A 17,816-nucleotide genomic window follows, 5' to 3' on the forward strand; every position below is an offset into this window, starting at 1 on the left:
CTTTTTTTTTTTTTAACTTTTTTATTTATTTTTGAGAAAGATGTGAGCAGGGGAGGGGCAGAGAGAGAGGGAGACACAGAATCTGAAGTAGGCTGTAGGCTCTGAGCTGTCAGCACGGAGCCCGATGCGGGGCTCGAACTCATGAGCTGTGAGATCATGACCTGAGCCGAAGTCGGGACGCTTAACCGACTGAGCCACCCAGTCACCTTTTTTTTTTTTTTTTAACTGAAGTATAATTAACTAACATACAGTGTTCTGTTAGTTTCAGGCATACAATATAGTGATTCAACAATTGTATACCTTCCTCAGTGCTCACCACAATAAGTGTAGTCACCATATATTATTACAGTATTATTGACTATATTCCCTATGCTGTATTTTTTATCTCCATGACTTATTTATTTTATAACTGGAAGTTTGTACCTCTTAATCACCTTTATCTATTTTCCCCATTCCCCCACTTACTTCCCCTCTGGCAACTATCAGTTCTCTATATTTAAGAGTCTGCTTTTTGTTTGTTTGCCCCACTCAGCCTTTTTCGACACCTGAGGACTCGTAAAGTCCTTTTTAACTGCTGGGTGGGGGTGGGAATTCTAGTTCCTTAGGCCTCTTTATCACTGAGCACTGGTGAAAGTTCTGGCACCATCCCTGCAGGTAGGGGGAGACACTCCTGTTATATTGCTTGGATGGGCATAGAAATCTTGGTTTGGTTTCCATTGAAACCTAGGGACTAGAGGAGTAGGAGGGGTGGTGCATTGTTAACTGGCCAGTGGGGATGAAAGTCCCAGCTCCTTACTTGGCCTGCTCTGACACTGCCCCAGTGGGGATATTAGGGAGCCTTATTACAGCATCATGAGGGTGGAAGTCTTAGGCTCTCCACTTGGCCTTTACTGGCACGGGTGGGAGTGGGGCCACAGTTTTTTTCTGTGGTGTTTGGCCAGAATAGAGCCTTTATTGTCTAAATGTTTTCTGTCTTGCTAGGCTACTCCCTTCCTGCTCCTTTGGCTGAAGAGAGCAGACTTTTGTTGGGACTGTTTTTTGTGTCATCTGTTGGCATTTCTAGGTTGCCAGCCTCTTCAGCTTCAATTCTGGGATATATGAGGCAAAAAGAAAACCCAGGGAACTCACCACTGTGTCTTTCCTTGAGTCCTGGGGTCCCTCATTGGTCTGTCTTCTTCTCTTAACTTTTTAGAGTCTGATGTTTATTTTATATATACTGTCTAGGATTTTTTGTTGTGTTTAGTGGGAAATGGGAAAAAATACATCTATCTCATAATTCTTAGAAGTGGTAGTACAGTTTTTTTCTTTTATGTTTGTTTTTTAATGTCTTGTTAAATGTAATCATTCTTTATCCTGACATTTATTTCACTATATTGTAAAATTTTTAAAGTTCTCCTTTTTTACATTTGTGTATGTAATCCACCTGGGATTTATCTTATTTACAATGGAGAAGGGAGAGAGGACCTAACTGTATTTGGTTTTCTACATAAATGACCACTGGTCATTTGAATAGCTCCTTTGCAAGCTGATTTTGAGCTTTTCCTCTGGTTTCAGAGTCCACTTCTACTCTGCCGCTATAATACTGCTTTAAATACAGTAGCTTTATGATAAGTCTTTGGTAGGTTAGGACTCCCAGCCTTCAAAATTGTTTTACTTGGGTTTTGGGTGTCTCATGAATTTTAGTTCAAAAACAAAGAATGGGAATGGCAAAATCAGTAACAACACAAACAAAACACAAAAAAACCAAACTATTGGAATTGGTTTGGATTTGATTGACCTCACAGTACACACTGCCCATTTCAGTGGCCTTTTTTTTTTTTTTTTTTTTTTAAAGTAATACTTTTTACTTTGTATTATCCTGGTCAGAAAACATTATGTAGCCCCTGGGCCTCTTGGCTCAGGGCAGGGCTTAATTCTTTTCTAGAATGGGAAATTGCTTGTTATGGCTGTGGTCACCTTGAGGACACCCAGCAAGTCCCACAGTGCATCTATGTGGCTGTCAGCCTTGGAGCAAATGTTCTGAGCTGCCTGCACTGAAGTGGGTGAGGGGTTTGAGGGACAATGTGCAGGGTTCTAATTTCTCTTTTGGGGGTGGGGGGCAAGAGGCCATATAAGTTTTGTTTAGGGGCACGGAGTTTGCAAATATGTTTTTGATAAACAAATCCTATGATTAGTGTTTGGGGTGTGAGGAGTGGGCAGTTGCTGAACTTGTCTGTGCAAATTCTTGTTTTTTGGTTTTTGGTTTTTTTAGTCTCTTCAAAAGCATTGTTTTAAGACGTAATAATTGTTACATTTGCCACATTGTATCTCCACATACACACACAACATTTTTTTCCCCTTGAAACATTTCAAAGTAAATTGCAGAGATTTTTGATACTTCAGCTGTAAATCCTTCAAAATTGAGGACAGTCTCTTATAGAACCACCCCACCATTGTCTCACCTAAGAACATTAACAATAAATCCAGTCTCCAGCCCAGCGACGCAATTCCCAATTACTCCTTTTGAAGCTGGGCTTATGTGTTTTCTGTTTTTTGGGGTTAAAAAAATTTTTTTTGTTTTAAGTAAATTCAGATCCAGTCAAGATACACACTCTACATCTGGTTTCTGTTCCTAAATCTAGAACAGCCCCCTTGTGTTTAGGGGTGTCAGCATTTGGACAGACCAGGCCAGTTATCTTGTAGAAGGTCCACATTCTAGACTTGTCTGATTGTGTCTTTATGACTCCTGTGTTTGCTGTAAACAGAGAGTTAGGTCTAGAGCAGCATTGCCCAACAGCAGTATACACGATGTGAACCACACACGTGATTTAATATGTTCTGGTAGCCACATGAAAAAAATGTTTATTTATTTATTTATTAAAAAAAATTTTTTTAATGTTTATTTTTGAGACAGAGAGAGACAGAGCATGAACGGGGGGGAGGGTCAGAGAGAGAGGGAGACACAGAATTTGAAGCAGGCTCCAGGCTCTGAGCTGTCAGCACAGAGCCCATTGTGGAACTTGAACTCATGAACCGCGAGATCATGACCTGAGCCGAAGTTGGACACTTAACCGACTGAGCCACCCAGGTGCCCTGAAAAAAATATGTTTAAATAAGAAGATGCAATTGGGGGATGCCTGGATGGCTCAGTTTGTTAAGCGTCCCACTCTGGGTATCAATTCAGGTCTTTTTTTTTTTTTTTTTTTTTTCCCGACTCAGGTCTTAATCTCATGGTTTGTGAGATCGAGCCCCGCGTGGGGCTTTGCACTGACAGCATGGAGCCCACTTGGGATTCTCTCTCTCCATTTTCTCTCTCCCCTTCCCTGCTCGCACATGTGCATGTGCACACTCCCTGTCTCTCTCAAATAAAAGGAGATGGGATTTATTTCAGTAATGTGTTTCATTTCCCACATTTCTTTATTATTTATCATTTATTAATATTCATTATTTTCTTTATTTTTTAAAGTTTACTATTTTGAGAGAGCAAGCACACACACATCGGGGGAGGGGCAGAGAGGGAGAGAGAGAATCCCAAGCAGGCTCTGTGCTATCACGACATGGGGCTCGAACTCACAAAACTGGGAGATTATTACCTGAGCCGAAATCGAGAGACGCTCAACCAATTGAGCCACCCAGGTGCTGCTGTGCTAACTTTTAAAAACCCAGTATGTATTTTACTGGGCCAGCCACATTTCTAGTGCTCAGTGGCCACATGTTGCTGATGCCTTTGAACTGGACAGCACAGGGTGAGACTTGATCCAAGTCAGGGTAGATATTTTTGGCAAGAACACTTAAAGGGTAGTAACTGCCTGTGTACAACTTTGAAACCATGGGGTTTGCTAAAATCTGAGTCTACTCTTCTTCTCTTTCAGGCCCTGGGATGGAGCCGGTGTGCAGAGGGCGGTGAGGACCCAGCTCTGGGACCACATCACTTGCCTCCTTTCTTAGTGAAACTGTCGGCTTGAGTAGTCTCAGGCTCGGATGAGGATGTCTTCGGGCCTCTCGCTGCTGCTCCCCCTCTGGGGGAGGACCTTTCTTCTTCTGCTCACTGTGGCCGTGGCTCAGTCCCATTGGCCTTCGGAGGCCAGCAGGGACTGGGAGAACCAGCTTGAGGCGTCCATGCACTCAGTGCTTTCAGACCTTCACGAGGCTGTTCCCACAGTGGTGGGCATTCCTGATGGCACGGCTGTCGTTGGGCGCTCATTTCGAGTGACCATTCCAATGGATTTAATTGCTTCCAATGGAGAACTCATCAAGGTGAGATTGGATATAAAACTTACGTAAATGAGGGAGAATTCTCATCTGCATTTTAGTTGTTTTTTGTTTTTTTTAGTTTTAGTTTTCCATTCTAAGCTCCAGCAACTCTGAGCTCAGTTCTTCTAGGACCTGTGCGGTTACCTTAAGAGAGGGACAACCACTGATGTTTATAAGAGGGTTCCCAGATATCCTAGAATAGCATCCTAAACTTTTATTCTTGCCCTCATTTTGAAGGTGTTACCATTAAAAAGCCTTTACATCTGTGGTTTGGAAGATTCTTGGTCATCAGGTTAGGATTTGATGGAAGAGCTTTGTGTGTAGGCAGAGGTCTCCTGTCTTTAACCATGGGATTAAACCCAAGAAATAAGAACTGTTAAATGATTTGAACCTATTTTCTTTTTAAAGTTTTTATTTTTATTTGAGAGAGAGCAAGCACATGTGCTGGGGAGGGGCAGAGGGAGAAGAAGAGAGAGAATCTTAAGCAGGCTCCATGTTCAGTCAGGAGCCCGGTGTGGGACTCGATCCCATGACCCTGGGATCATGACCTGAGCCGAAAGCAAGAGTTGGATGCTCAACCAGTCTGTTTTGCTCACAATTTTGTGGCCAGGAATTCCGGGATTCAGAACTCATCTGGGAACCTCATTTCTGCTTCACATGGCACTAGCTAGAATGGCTCATCTGGGGCTGGAGGATCCATTTCCAAGATGTTGTGTGGTTTTTTTTGTTTTTTTTTTTTTAATGCTTACTTATTTTTGAGAGAGAGTGTGTTTGCAAGAGCTGGGGAGGGGCAGAGAGAGGGAGACAGAGGATCCAAAGAGGGCTGTGTGTTGACAGCAAGAGAGCCCGATACAGGGCTCAAACTCACAAACCATGAGATCATGACCTGAGCCGAAGTCGCTTAACTGACTGAGCCACCCAGTGCCTCCTAAGATGGTTTATTAATGGCTGGCAAGTTGGTGCTGCCTGTTGACAGGGAGCTTAGCTGGGGCTGTTGGTTAGGGTCCTAGGTTCCTCTCCATGTAGACCTTTTCATGAGCTGCTTGGATTTCCTTACAGCACAATAACTGGGTTCCAAGATTGGGTATTCCAAGAAACAGGAAGTGGAAGCTGCCAGTCTTTTAAGGCCTGGCTTGGTAACTTGCATAGCAACACTTCCATTGTACTCATTGGTCAAAGCACACACAGCCTTCGGTGGGTCCTTATCCTCTTTCCCCTCTCTGACCCATAAGCCCCAGGCATCTAGATTAGAAATGGTCACAAATGCTATGGCCACTCTTTCCATTGAGAGGTGAGTCTGTGCCCCTTTCCCTTGAATCTGGGCAGACTCACTCCTTACCTGTACCTTCTTTGTGCTCCTTTCCTTTTCCCTGTTGGCCCCCTTCTCTTTAGTTCATGGCTTGTTCCCAGGGTGGGCCTTGTGATCTCAAAGGTGGTCATATTTCTGAAGATCCTGGCTTACTTGCACAGAGCTCTTTCTAGTTTGCAGAAGATTTCCATGTAATCTTTGTAATGCCTCTGGAAGCCACAAGCTAGTTTGACCATTAGAAAAAGAAGAGTGGCAGTTTTGGAAGTACAGTCCTTGCCCAACTTCAAGTTTGAGCTTTTGAATATCCAAACCCTGCAGTGGTTGCCCTTGTTCAGTGGCCATTAGAATGTTTGACATGCATTAGTTTTGACGAGAGGTGCCTTGAATCAATATAGTGAGCTGGGTATTTGCTGTATCTGGCAGAGACATTTAACAGGCTTATTCATCAGGGGAGTAAAGAGATTTTACTGGGAAAACAGGATTTTATCTGAGCACATTTATTTGTAGAAAGCAGACCATTTAGTAGCTGATTAGCCTGTGGAAGAACAGATGAAAATGTGTGATTCTTCTACCATCAGAGCTGTGTGGGGTGGGAAATCAGATCAGAAAGCCTGACTTCATCTCTGGAGCTTCCATTTCTCTGTATGTAAAACAAGATTGATAAATCTTTATATAAAAAGAGTTGAGGGACGCCTGGGTGGCTCAGTCGTTTGGGCGTCCGACTTTGGCCGAGGTCATGATCTCACGGTTCATGGGTTTGAGCCCCGCATCAGGCTCTGTGCTGACAGCTTAGAGCCTGGAGCCTGCTTTGAATTCTGTGTCTCCCTCTCTCTCTGCCCCTTCCCTGCTCACACACTCTCTCTGTCTCCCAAAAATAAATAAACATTGAAAAAAAAAAAGTTGAGGTTTTTTTTCTTATTATAACAATGATCTATAAATGTGTGTTGTAGGGGCACCTGCGGGGGGGGGGGGGGCTCAGTTGAGCATCCATTGCTTGATTTCTGCTAAGGTCATGATCCCAGGATGGTGGAATCCAGCCCATGTTGGGCTCTGCGCTCAGCGTGAATCCTGCTTAAGTTCTCTCTGTCTTTCTCTCCCCACCTCCCTCCCACCCCCCGCGCTTGTACTCTGTCTCTAAAATCAAAACAAAAACAAGCGATTTAAAAAAATGTATTCTTTGGGAAGTGGCTTTTATTTATTTTTAATTAAAAAATGTTTAATGTTTATTCATTTTTGAGAGAGAGGGAGAGAGAGAAAATGAGCGGGGGAGGGGCAGAGACAGAGGGAGACACAGAATCCAAAACAGGCTTCAGGCTCTGAGCTGTCAGTACAGAGCCTGATGTGGGGCTCAAACTCACAAACTGTGAGATCATGACCTGAGTTGAAGTCGGATGCTTCACCGACTGAGCCACCCAGGCACCCCTTTAATTTTTTTTTTTTTTATGTTTATTTATCTTTGAGATAGAGACAGAGAGGGGGACAGAGGATTTGAATTGGAATGGCTTTGGAGCTTGAACTTACGAACCATGAGATCATGACCTGAGCCAAAGTTGGATGCTCAACCGACCGAGTCACCCAGGCACCATGACTTGCCCAGTATTCTTATGTATGTGAGGAATATTTCAGATCTTGGTCCCAAGGAGTGTTCTTGGGGTGACCTCCAAATTATATCCATCACTATTACCATCATCCAAGCTACCACTTATTTCTTCCCAGGCTGTCTCCCTCTGATCTTGACCCTTTCGTCTGTTTTCCACACTGAGGCAAGAGAGATGTCCTTATCTTTGTAAAGCTTGAATCTGCAAACACCTCCCCTTCCCCCAACCATTACTGAGCTGTACTTAGGATCAAGCCCCACATGATCCAGCCTCTGGTCTCCTTTCTCTCTTCTCCTTTCCCTTCAGTGACTGTAAATCTCCTTTGGATTGTCAAAGCCTATGAGACTAAGCTTGTCCAAGCCTCATGTGGGGTTCTCAGGTGAGGGTTGGTCTTCCAGCCATTTTGGATGTGGTCAAATTGCCTAATGAGAACTCAAAGGCAGAATAGGGGCCTGTCCTGCAATCTGATGAGATTTGATAGTGTGGTTGTCATATTTGCTGTGACTAGTCAGGGGATATGCATGGGGATTGGTGGTAGACTAATTCAGTGTTCGAAGTAGATTAAGCAATAGCTATTGAAGGGATAGAAAAGTCCGTCACATTCTAAGTGAGCTGCCCTGGCCGCCTGCCCAAGTCTTGTTTGACCTGTGTGTGTCAAACCTGTGTGGGTATGCTGACTATTTCAGAAGTTTGTGGCAACTCTAGGAGTCACAGCAGAGGTTTGTACTGCTTCACATTAGCCAAGCGTGCTAATCAGGTGACATCAGCTTCCCAAAGCAAGGGCTTCCCTGTACTTTACACACCAGGCAGAAAGGTAAAAGAAGAGGGGACCCACCTGTCTGGAGGAGGTAGCCTTGAGGTCCTAGACTCTCTGCTTTGCCCCACATCTGATACTTTTTAATGTCCAGACAGCCCTTGTCCGGTTTCAGCTTGGCCTGCACCCATTGCTTCTTCTGCTGTTCTGTAGCTCTGCCTCAAGAATTGATTTGCTGCTATTGACCTCAACTTAATTCCCAGATCGATTCCATTGACCTGATGATGCAAGAAGGGGCTCTGAGCTGCCTCCAGGCCCAGTGGCCAGCATGACCTTCTGGAGAGACTTGTGCCTTGGAGCTCTCTTCTCTCCTGTGGGCTTAGGACACTCTAAAGCAGGTGGTCTATGCATGTGCTCTCTTGGACCACTCTGGATACCTGTATGCAAAGCTCACCCCAGGTTGACTGTCCTTTGCTCTCACAGCTGCCTGTGAACCCTAGAGCACCCTCCCTCTTCATCAGGGTTTGTGGGAATGGGTCCCACAGAAGCCAGCTTGGCCTTTGTTGGATAGATCATTGGCTGTCCCGAGCTGGCCACAGTGTAAGTTACCCGTCTCGACTCTTGCCTCCCTCAGGATTGGTGCCAGCTCCCTGCAGGTACCTCTCCTCTGACTTGAGTGAGCGAGGGACAGGCTGAGAAAGCTGATGATGTGCCGAGAGATGCTCTTAACACTCCTTTCTGGGGTGGTCAGGAGAGACATCTTTTGTGTCTCAGAATGATTGGCTGCCCCTTCAGAGCCCCCTCAGATGTCTCATTTTGGTAGAGCCTGCAAGGTTGGCTTTTCATTCCTGCTTCCCCTTATCCTCCTTGCCTGGAGACAATGTGGACTTTCCCTCAGCCCAAGATGTCTGCAGACTGGGAGCAGCCCTTCCTGGGACTGTGCTCTCAGCTGCTGGCATGGGCTCCCAATTGTTCCCCTGAGAACAATGGGTACTCTTTTTTGGCCAGGAAGGGGAACTCATGAAAGGACCGTTTCTTTGGATGCTTGAGAGCTTTGTGGCAACCCCGCCTGCATGAGATGAACTGCAGTTTCTTCCTGCCTGGAGTGGGTGTTCCCTGGCTCTGAATGGACCTCTTGTGAACACAGCACACCGGGAAATGCGGGTTGGCGAGGGAAGGCATCTTTGGGGGTGGGTTGAAGAATGACATTTGCCCAGATGCATCAACTCAAATACTTACTGAAATGTAGACTTCTATGTTTAAAAAAAAAATTTACTGACAAGGGCTGAAAGAACATGACAAAGTAAAAATAGATAACAAAAGTAAAAATAGATAACTTTGGGATTGAGGAACTGATTCTGAGCATTTTATTAATGGCTGTAACTATGCTAAGCTCTTCCTTACTTTTGGGGAAAAGAGATTAATTTTTGTTTCTAGATGGGAACAGTTAACATCAAATAAAATGCTTCATAATTCAGACCTGAAGGGCACTGGCTGAGCTGAACAGGTTGTGTTCAGAATGTGATCCTGTGGCCTTTGTGGCAAGAGCCATGTGTTGGTTTGAGGCTTGCATGTCTAGCAGCAGGATCAATGATTGTCTTTCATGGGTATGGCTCTGCTTTACTCAGCAAAGCAAAGGCCCCTCGCACCCACTTCCACTATGGTTGCTCACCTTATGTGGGGACAAAGTTTTGGCTCTTTGACCTCAAGCCAGAGGCTCTTCCTGTTGACCTGTGCCATCTCCCTGCAGCCCATCCATGTGACTGTCCACATGTGACTGTGGCTGAACTTGGCCACAGAGTAGATTTGTTACAGTTCATGGCCTAGACACAGGATCACTCTGATGTGAATCAGCACCATGGGGGCCTCTGAAACTTGACTGGAGGCTCAGACTCCATCAGAGGGACCATTTCCTATCTCCCTAAGCAGAGGAGCCCACACTGTAGGCCTGCCCAAAAGATGCCATGACCACCTTATGTGCACGTGCCTCCAAGGTATTGCATACGGTACCCAGCCACAGATGGCTCTGGGTTGGCCCAGCCTTGCAACTAGCCTGAGGAATGGGGAGTTGAAACGTCAAGAGCCAGTGACCAGGTCTGAGGGAAGCAGGGACTTTGCCAGGAAAGGCTGCTAGAGGCCTAAGGAGTGGGGTGTCCCAGGGCAGCAGTCTGTACCACTTTGAAATGGACCACTGAGAAGACCCTCTGGCATCTGTGGGGGATGCAGGGAAGGTCCCAGCTTGAACTCCTGGGGCTGTCCTGTCTAGAAGTGTTGGTTGGAAGGTGCCACCACTTAGGGCCCAAAGTACCCTCCTAAAAGTTTGTAATGTGAGGGAATTTTTTCCAGATGCAGGTTTCTCAATCATAATTCCCTAGATCCCTCTTGGCTGGCCAGAATCACCTCACCCTGGGGTAACAGTGCTTACCCATCTTTCTGAAATCTTTGCATGTAAGTCCTACAACTTCTACATAGGTAACGTAACACCTTGTGGGTTCTGAATGATAAAGCTTAGGTTTTCTTGGTTCCAGAAGCGAGTGGTCATAATTAATTAGGCTCTAGTGAGAGTCTAGTTCTTTAGTTTTGCCTTTCAACTATGCCTAACTGGCTGGCACATACTGTGGGTGGAAACTTGCTTGTTTGTTTGTTTAAGTTTTTAATTTTCTTCCAGTATAGTTATCATACAGTGTTATATTAGTTTCAGGTGTATGATATAGTGATTCAACACTTCTATACATTACTCAGAGCTCATCATAAAGTGTTACTCTTTAATCCCTATCACTGGTTTTACCCACCCCCCCACCCACCTCCCCTCTGGTAACCATCAGTTCTCCACAGTGAAGAGTTTGTGTCTTGGTTTGCCTCTCTCTTTTTTCCTTTGTTTTGTTGGTTAAATGCCACATATGTGATTTCATATGGTCTTTGTCTTTCTCTGACTGACTTATTTCACTTAGCATTATATTCGTTAGCTCCCTCCATGTCGTTGCAAATGCCAAGATGGTCCATTGTATAGATACACCACTTCTTCTTTATCTGTTCTTCTATTGATGGACACTTGGGCTGCTTCCATAATTTGGCTATTGTAAATAATGCTGCAATAAACCTAGGAGTGCATATATCCCTTTGAATTAGTGTTTTTGTATTTTTTTGGGTAAATACCAAGTAGTGCGATTACTGGATTGTAGAGTAGTTTTATTTTTAACTTAAAAAAAAAATTTTTTTTTAATGTTTATTTATTTATTTTGAGGTGAGGCAGGGGGTGTGGGAAGCGCACAAGCAGGGGAGGGGCAGAGAGAAGGAGAGACAGAATCCCAAGCAGGCTCTGCACCATCAGCACAGAGCCCAGTTTGGGGCTCAAACTCACAAACCGTGAGATCATGACCTGAGCCGAAGTTAAGAGTTGGATGCTTAACTGACTATGCCACCCGGGTGCCCCTATTTTTAACTTTTTGAGGAACCTCCATACTGTTTTTCAGAGTGGCTGCACCAGTTTGCATTTCCACCAACAGTGCACGAGATTTCCTTTTTCTCCACATCCTCACCAATACTTGTTTTTTGTGTTTTTGATTTTAGCCATTCTAACAGGTATGAGGCGATACCTCAATTTAGTTTTGATTTGTATTTCCCTGATGATGAGTGATGTTGAGCATTTGTCTGATGGCCATCTGGATGTCTTCTTTGAAGAAATGTGTGTTCATCTCTTCTGCCCTTTTTTAAATTAGATTATTTGTTTTTTGGGTGTTGAGTTGTATAAGTTTCTTTTTACATTTTAGATGCTAACCGTTTATCAGATATGTCATTTGTGTATATCTTCTCCCATTCAGTAGGTTGCCTTTTAGTTTTATTATTTCCTTCACTGTGTAGTTATCAGATATGTCATTTGTGTATATCTTCTCCCATTCAGTAGGTTGCCTTTTAGTTTTATTATTTCCTTCACTGTGTAGAAGCTTTTTATTTTGATGTAGTTCCAATAGTTTATTTTTGCTTTGTTTCCTTTGCCTCAGGAGACATATCTAGAAAAATATTGCTACAGCTAATGTCATAAATTACTACCTGGGCTCACTTCTAGGATTTTTATGGTTTCAGGTCTCACATTTAGGTCTTTAATCCATTTTGAGTTTATTTTTGTGTGTGGTATAAGAAGGTGGTCTAGTTTCATTTTTTTGTATGTAGATGACCAGTTTTCCTAATACCATTTGTTGAAGAGACTGTCTTTTTCCCATTGGATATTCTTTCTTCTTGTCGAAGATTAATTGACCATATAATTTGGGTTTATTTCTGGGTTTTCTGTTCTGTTCCATTGATCTATGTGTCTGTCTTTATGCCAGTACTACACTGTTTGATTACTACAGCTTTGTAATGTAACTCAGGAATTGTGATGCCTCCACTTTGCTTTTCTTTTTCAAGGTTGCTTTGGTGTTCAGGGTCTTATGTGGTTCCATACAGATTTTAGGATTGTTTGTTCTAGTTCCATGAAAAATGCTGTTGGTCTTTTGAAAGGAATTGCATTAAATCAGTAGATTGCTTTGGGTTGTACAGACATTTTAATGATGTTTGTCCTTCTAATCTGTGAGCATGGAATGTCTTTCCATTTCTTTGTGTTGTCCGCAGTTTCTGTCATCAATGTTTTAAAATTTTCAGAGTACAGGTCTTTGATCTCTGGTTAAGTTTATTCCTAGATATTTTATTATTTTGGGTACAATTGTAAATAGGATTTTTTTTTTTTAACTAACATTTTTTTACTTATTTTTGAGAGAGCACAAGTGGGGGAGGGGCAGATAAAAAGGGGGACAGAAGATCCAAAGCGGGCTCTGCACTGACAGCAGCCAGCCCGATATGGGACTTGAACTCACAAACCATGAGATCGTGACCTGAGCTGAAGACAGACACTCAAACGACTGAAGTGCCCAGGTGCCCAAACGGGATTGTGTTTTCTTAATTTCTCTTCATTCTGCTTCATTATTAGTGTACAGGAAGGAATGCAACAGATTTCTCTACACTGATTTTGTATCCTGTGACTTTACTGAATTCATTTATCAGTTCTAGTAGTTTTTGGTGGAGTCTTCAGGGTTTTCTGTAGTTATCGTGTTATCTGCAAATAGTGAAAAATTTTTTTTCTTTTTGTTGTCTTTTAAAAAAAATATTTTTTAGGGGCGCCTGGGTGGCTCAGTCAGTTAAGCAGCCGACTTCAGCTCAGGTCATGATCTCGTGGTCCGTGAGTTCGAGCCCTGCGTTGGGCTCTGTGCTGACAGCTCAGAGCCTGGAGTCTGTTTCAGATTCTGTGTCTCCCTCTCTCTGACCCTCCCCCGTTCATGCTCTGTCTCTCTCTATCTCAAAAATAAATAAACGTTAAAAAAAAAATTAAAAAACATATTTTTTAATGTTTATTTTTGAGAGAGACAGAGTGTGAGTGGGGGAGGGGCAGAGAGAGAGAGAGACAGACAGACAGAATCCAAAGTAGGCTCCAGGCTCTGAGCTATCAGCACAGAGCTCAGTGTGGGGCTCAAACCCACAGACTGTGAGATCATGACCGGCACCCAAGTCAGATGCTTAACCGACTGAGCCACCCAGATGCCCCCTCTTTTTGTTGTCTGATTGCTGTGGGTAGGACTTCCAGTACAATGTTGAATAAAAATTGTGAGAGTAGGCATCCTTGTCTTGTTCCTGACTTTAGGAGAAAAGCTCTCAGTTTTTCTCCATTGAATATGATGTTTGCTGTGGGTTTTTCGTATTAAGACCTGTATTATGCTGAGGTTATGTTCCATTTAGACCTACTTTGTTGAGGGTTTCTGTCAAGAATGTTGAGGGTTTTTGGGGTGTTGTATGGAAAGCAATTTGGCAGTAAATTTCATATTAAAAAAATAGAATGTTGAGGGTTTTTATCATGAATGGATGTTGTGTTATGGCACATGCTTTTTCTTCATGTTGAAATGATCATGTGGTTTTTATCTTTTCTTTTATTGATGTGACATATCACATTGATTAATTTGAGAATATTGAACCACCTTTGCATCCTGGGTGATTGTGGTGAATTTTTTTAATGTATTGTTGGATTCAGTTTGCTAGTATTTTCTTGGGGATTTTTGCATCTATGTTTATCAGAGATATTAGCCTATATAGTTCTCTTTTTTTGTGTGGTGGCTTTATCTGGTTTTGGTATTAGAAACTTACTTTTTGAGTGAGGGATTAAGTACTGGAAGTTCCTCTGCCCTTTGCTCTCTCTCCAGGTTTAGAAGGATACTAATTTGGGGTGAGAGATGTTACTTGTGTTGCATGGTGTTTAGAACAGGTGCTGTATCTTTATCAAACTTGATGTTTGATGTTCTGTGTGAGAGAGGGCACCAGCGAAACAGTTGGAGACAGTGTCCCAGAGCTGAACAGGGAGTCAGTTACTAGTCATCTATTAGTGTAGACTAAAGAGTGGCCAGAACCTTCATGTTTGTCAGTTCCCCAGTCATTAGTTGTGGTGGTTCATTGTGGGCATTGCTGGGTAACCTTTGGAACTCCATATGGGTCTGCCCAAGTTTTGTGGTTTTGATTCTTAATGTTTTTGGATGCACTTTATGGATCAATACTTCTTTTTTTTATTATTATTTTTTAAGTTTATTTATTTAAGAGAAAGTGCAAGCAGGGGAAGAGCAGAGAGAGAGGGGAGAGTGAGAATCTCAAGCAGGCTCCACGCTACCAGTGCGGAACAATGATGTCAGGTTCGAACTCACGAATTGTGAGATCATGACGTGAGCTGAAGTCAGATGTTTGAGTGAGCCACCTAAGCGCCCCTGGATCAAGAGTTCTAAAACTCCGTGTATGGCTATTGGAGATCTTGTTTTCCTCACTGGTGGGCTTGCTTTCCATCTCAGAAGCGTGTCCTTTCTGAGGGTTGCTGAAAGATTTCTGGCTATTTCTATGTGAGCCTGTAAGCTAGAGCCTGTGATCTTCAGCCTTCCTCCTGCAGTTTCTGCCTCCTATGGGTGTTCCCACTAACAGCCTGAAGACTTCTTTCCAAGGTGGCTGCTTCATAAGGCCAGCAGGCCTTGCCTCCCCCAACTCAAAGACAGTGTTGGTATTTTGGCTGAGTGACCTGAAACCCTGGGGGAGTTCCATGGCCTGGACCAGCCTGTCACCCAAACACATGTGCTGGCACTGATGAGCAGCTCACAAGAGCTCTGATTCCTGCCTCTTGTCTGCCATTCCTAGTATGGCAGCCATTAAGGGTTAGTTGTAGGTGGTACGGCTAGGGCAGAGTCTATGGCCATACCATCCTGAACGTGCCCAATCTCGTCTGATCTCAGAAGCTATGCAGGTCGGGCCTGGTTAGTACTTGGATGGGAGACAGCTAGGGCAGAAATCTTCCTATGAGTATCTCTAAGGTTAGTGAGAATCTCATGTGCAAATATATCAGGATGGAGCACCCCTGTTTGAGACTGAGGAGCTGGATGCTGGTCTTTGGGTTGTCCCTGCAGCAAGTTCTCCTCTACCCCACACCCCTCAGGGTTTTCATCCACTCCTGATAGATAGGTCTTAAGAGGCAAGCAAGTCCCTGAGGGTCCGTGGGCTTTGTTCCCCTGTAGGAAGGATCCTGGCTTCCCCTTCCTGTAGCCTCCCCACTTCCCTTTGATGCTTTGAGCTTCTGCTCTGGGATGAACAGGGAGAAGTGGCCACAGTGTATGCTGGGTCCAAGGCCAGAAGGAAGACTGGGAGTGGACCCTGGACCTGTCAGTGCAGATGCCTCACAATACATACTGGGTCCTCTCTCGGCCCAGGAGTGTGCGGGGAACCAGCACCCACAGAGAATCCAATGTGTGCCTGGCCCTGTGATTGTGGCAAATGATGGCATCATTTTCTTCTTTTTGCAGATGAGAAAACTGAGGCTGAGGTTGGGTCAAGCCTCAGCCTAGCTGGAGCTGGAGTTCAGCCAAGGACTCCTGGAGATGGAGCTTCTTGTCAGATCATCTGCTGTTATAGGAAGAGTCCTGGCTTGTCATAGGGGCAGCATCTCTCAGGAGTAACTTTTATAACCTGCTTCGCCCTTAGGCCTTAAGAGAAAAAGTGTGTAGAGCCTGGAAGTTTTGAAAGCTTGGAAGGATGTGTGGAATTCCCATGGGCTGAAGGCCTCCTGCTTTGTCAGCGTAGAGCAGGTGCTGCATTACAGAGCATTCCCTGAACTGGGTGCCCTCAGGAGCAAGGGGCTGTTAGTGGAATCCTTCAGGGTCTGTGGACAGTGCCAGACCTTGAGGCATGTTCAGACTTCCTAGTTCAGAGGCTTTCCCCAAATAGCCTTGAGAATACAGAGATACCAGCTTGCCTGTGACTTGGCTAGGTTCCTTGTGGAGTTCATTTGTTTTGCTTCATGTGGCCCTTTATTAAAGCAAATCATTGCCACTCAAAGTGCTGCCTGGGCCTGACATTCCCAGTACCAGGATGCTCAGAGATGCATGGATTTTAGACCATTCAGGTTGGTACCTTTCCTTCCTGTATGAGGAGTACCTAAGGCCCTGGGGACTGCCTGCTTTAGGGCTAGAGATCCACATTGGACACCTGTCCTGTGGCCGGGGCATGGCTAGCACCCCAGGATCCTGAGGAGCCAGAATCTGCAGAAAGGAAGGCAGGGATGTGGGTTGGAGAGGCTATTATATGTTATTAACGTGTGATAATGTTAGTTGGCATAGTTTAAATAAGTATACGTATTCCAACGGTGGCTGTGTGGGAACCTTGGCCGAAGAGTGGCTTGGGGCTTATTCCTTAGGAAATGTCTGGCAGCAGAGCTGTGGCCCTTGGGGTCAGCAGAATAGGAATTGAGCCAGGCTGGGAAGCTTGAGGAGGTGGGGCCCTTCTCTGTTTTCTCTGTTATAAAGTGCCCTTGTATCTCTAGTGAGAGACTTGGAAAAGCACTGGGCTATGTACTCATCTGTGCTGATGGAATACATAGGGCTGGGCACAGGCACAGATGCCTGGCTACTCAGGAATGTCCCAGGGGCCTGGCCAGCCAGTTGGTACCCACTTCCAGAGCCTATCCTGGTCTCTCCTGGCTCTGTTTGGTCTTCTCTACAGGTGACTTCTCCTTGGATGACTTCACCTTGAGCTCTTTTCTAGGCCCTCCCTCTGCTAGGTGTGCTCTCATCCCAGTGGTGGCCATTGGGATGGAATGGGGTTAGGAAACATAATGGAGTGGCTAGAAACCAGGCTATACTCTGGCTCACCTACTGTCTGCCTCTCAGGGCCATAAGTCATACCCCACCTTTGTAAAACATCTCATGGTTCCCTGACTACTCTATTTAGGCCTTAAAGATTTGCTTCCTGTTTTTTGCAAAATGAGACATTTAGCCTTTGCTTTATATGTTTATATATGGATGTGACAGTTTTCATATTTAATATAACTGAAAAAAAAGTGAAGCATAGACTTTTAAGCAAAACATTTGAAGTAAGTATTTTTGTAGCTAAAAAAGATTTTAAAGGAAAAATATATTTAGCATTTTTCATGGATTTCAAGATACCCATATTTACAGATATTTTACCATTTCAGATATTTTACCACTGTGTTTGCAGTGGATGGTGAAGGACAGGAAGGGGGGTTCTTAGTGGTGCATTAATTAGATAGTGGTCACAAAAGAAATGCTGTTCACAGGGGCGCCTGGGTGGCTCAGTCAGTTAAGCGTCCAACTTTGGCTCAGGTTCTCACAGTTCTTGGATTCAAGCCCTGCGTCGGGCTCTGTGCTGACAGCTCAGAGCCTGGAGCCTGCTTTGTATTCTGTGTCCTGCTCTCTCTCTCTATGCCCCTCCTCCACTCGCACTCTGTTTCTCTCTCTCAAAAACGAATAAACATGGGGGGGGGGTGTAAAAAGCTCAGTAATCTCAGTGGCTCAGACAGCAGTCAGTAAAGGACAACCCCAATAATAGTAACTTCTAATAATGTCTGATGTCTTCT

At 44.3% G+C, this 17,816-nt stretch overlaps 1 protein-coding gene across 8 annotated transcripts in view; it reads left to right on the plus strand.

The window, feature by feature from the left end:
* Positions 1-17,816, plus strand: part of DAG1 (dystroglycan 1) — a 70,517-nt gene that overhangs the window by 46,051 nt on the left and 6,650 nt on the right. For all 8 annotated transcript variants that reach the window (XM_047849597.1, XM_047849598.1, XM_047849593.1 and 5 more), the window contains one exon: positions 3,852-4,236. In XM_047849597.1, the coding sequence (XP_047705553.1) occupies positions 3,961-4,236 (276 nt within the window). In that variant the 5' untranslated portion in view covers positions 3,852-3,960. The remainder of the gene's footprint in view (positions 1-3,851; positions 4,237-17,816) is intronic.

This window comes from Prionailurus viverrinus, chromosome A2 (genome assembly GCF_022837055.1).
Source record: "Prionailurus viverrinus isolate Anna chromosome A2, UM_Priviv_1.0, whole genome shotgun sequence".
In the NCBI taxonomy this organism is placed as follows: Eukaryota; Metazoa; Chordata; class Mammalia; order Carnivora; family Felidae; genus Prionailurus; species Prionailurus viverrinus.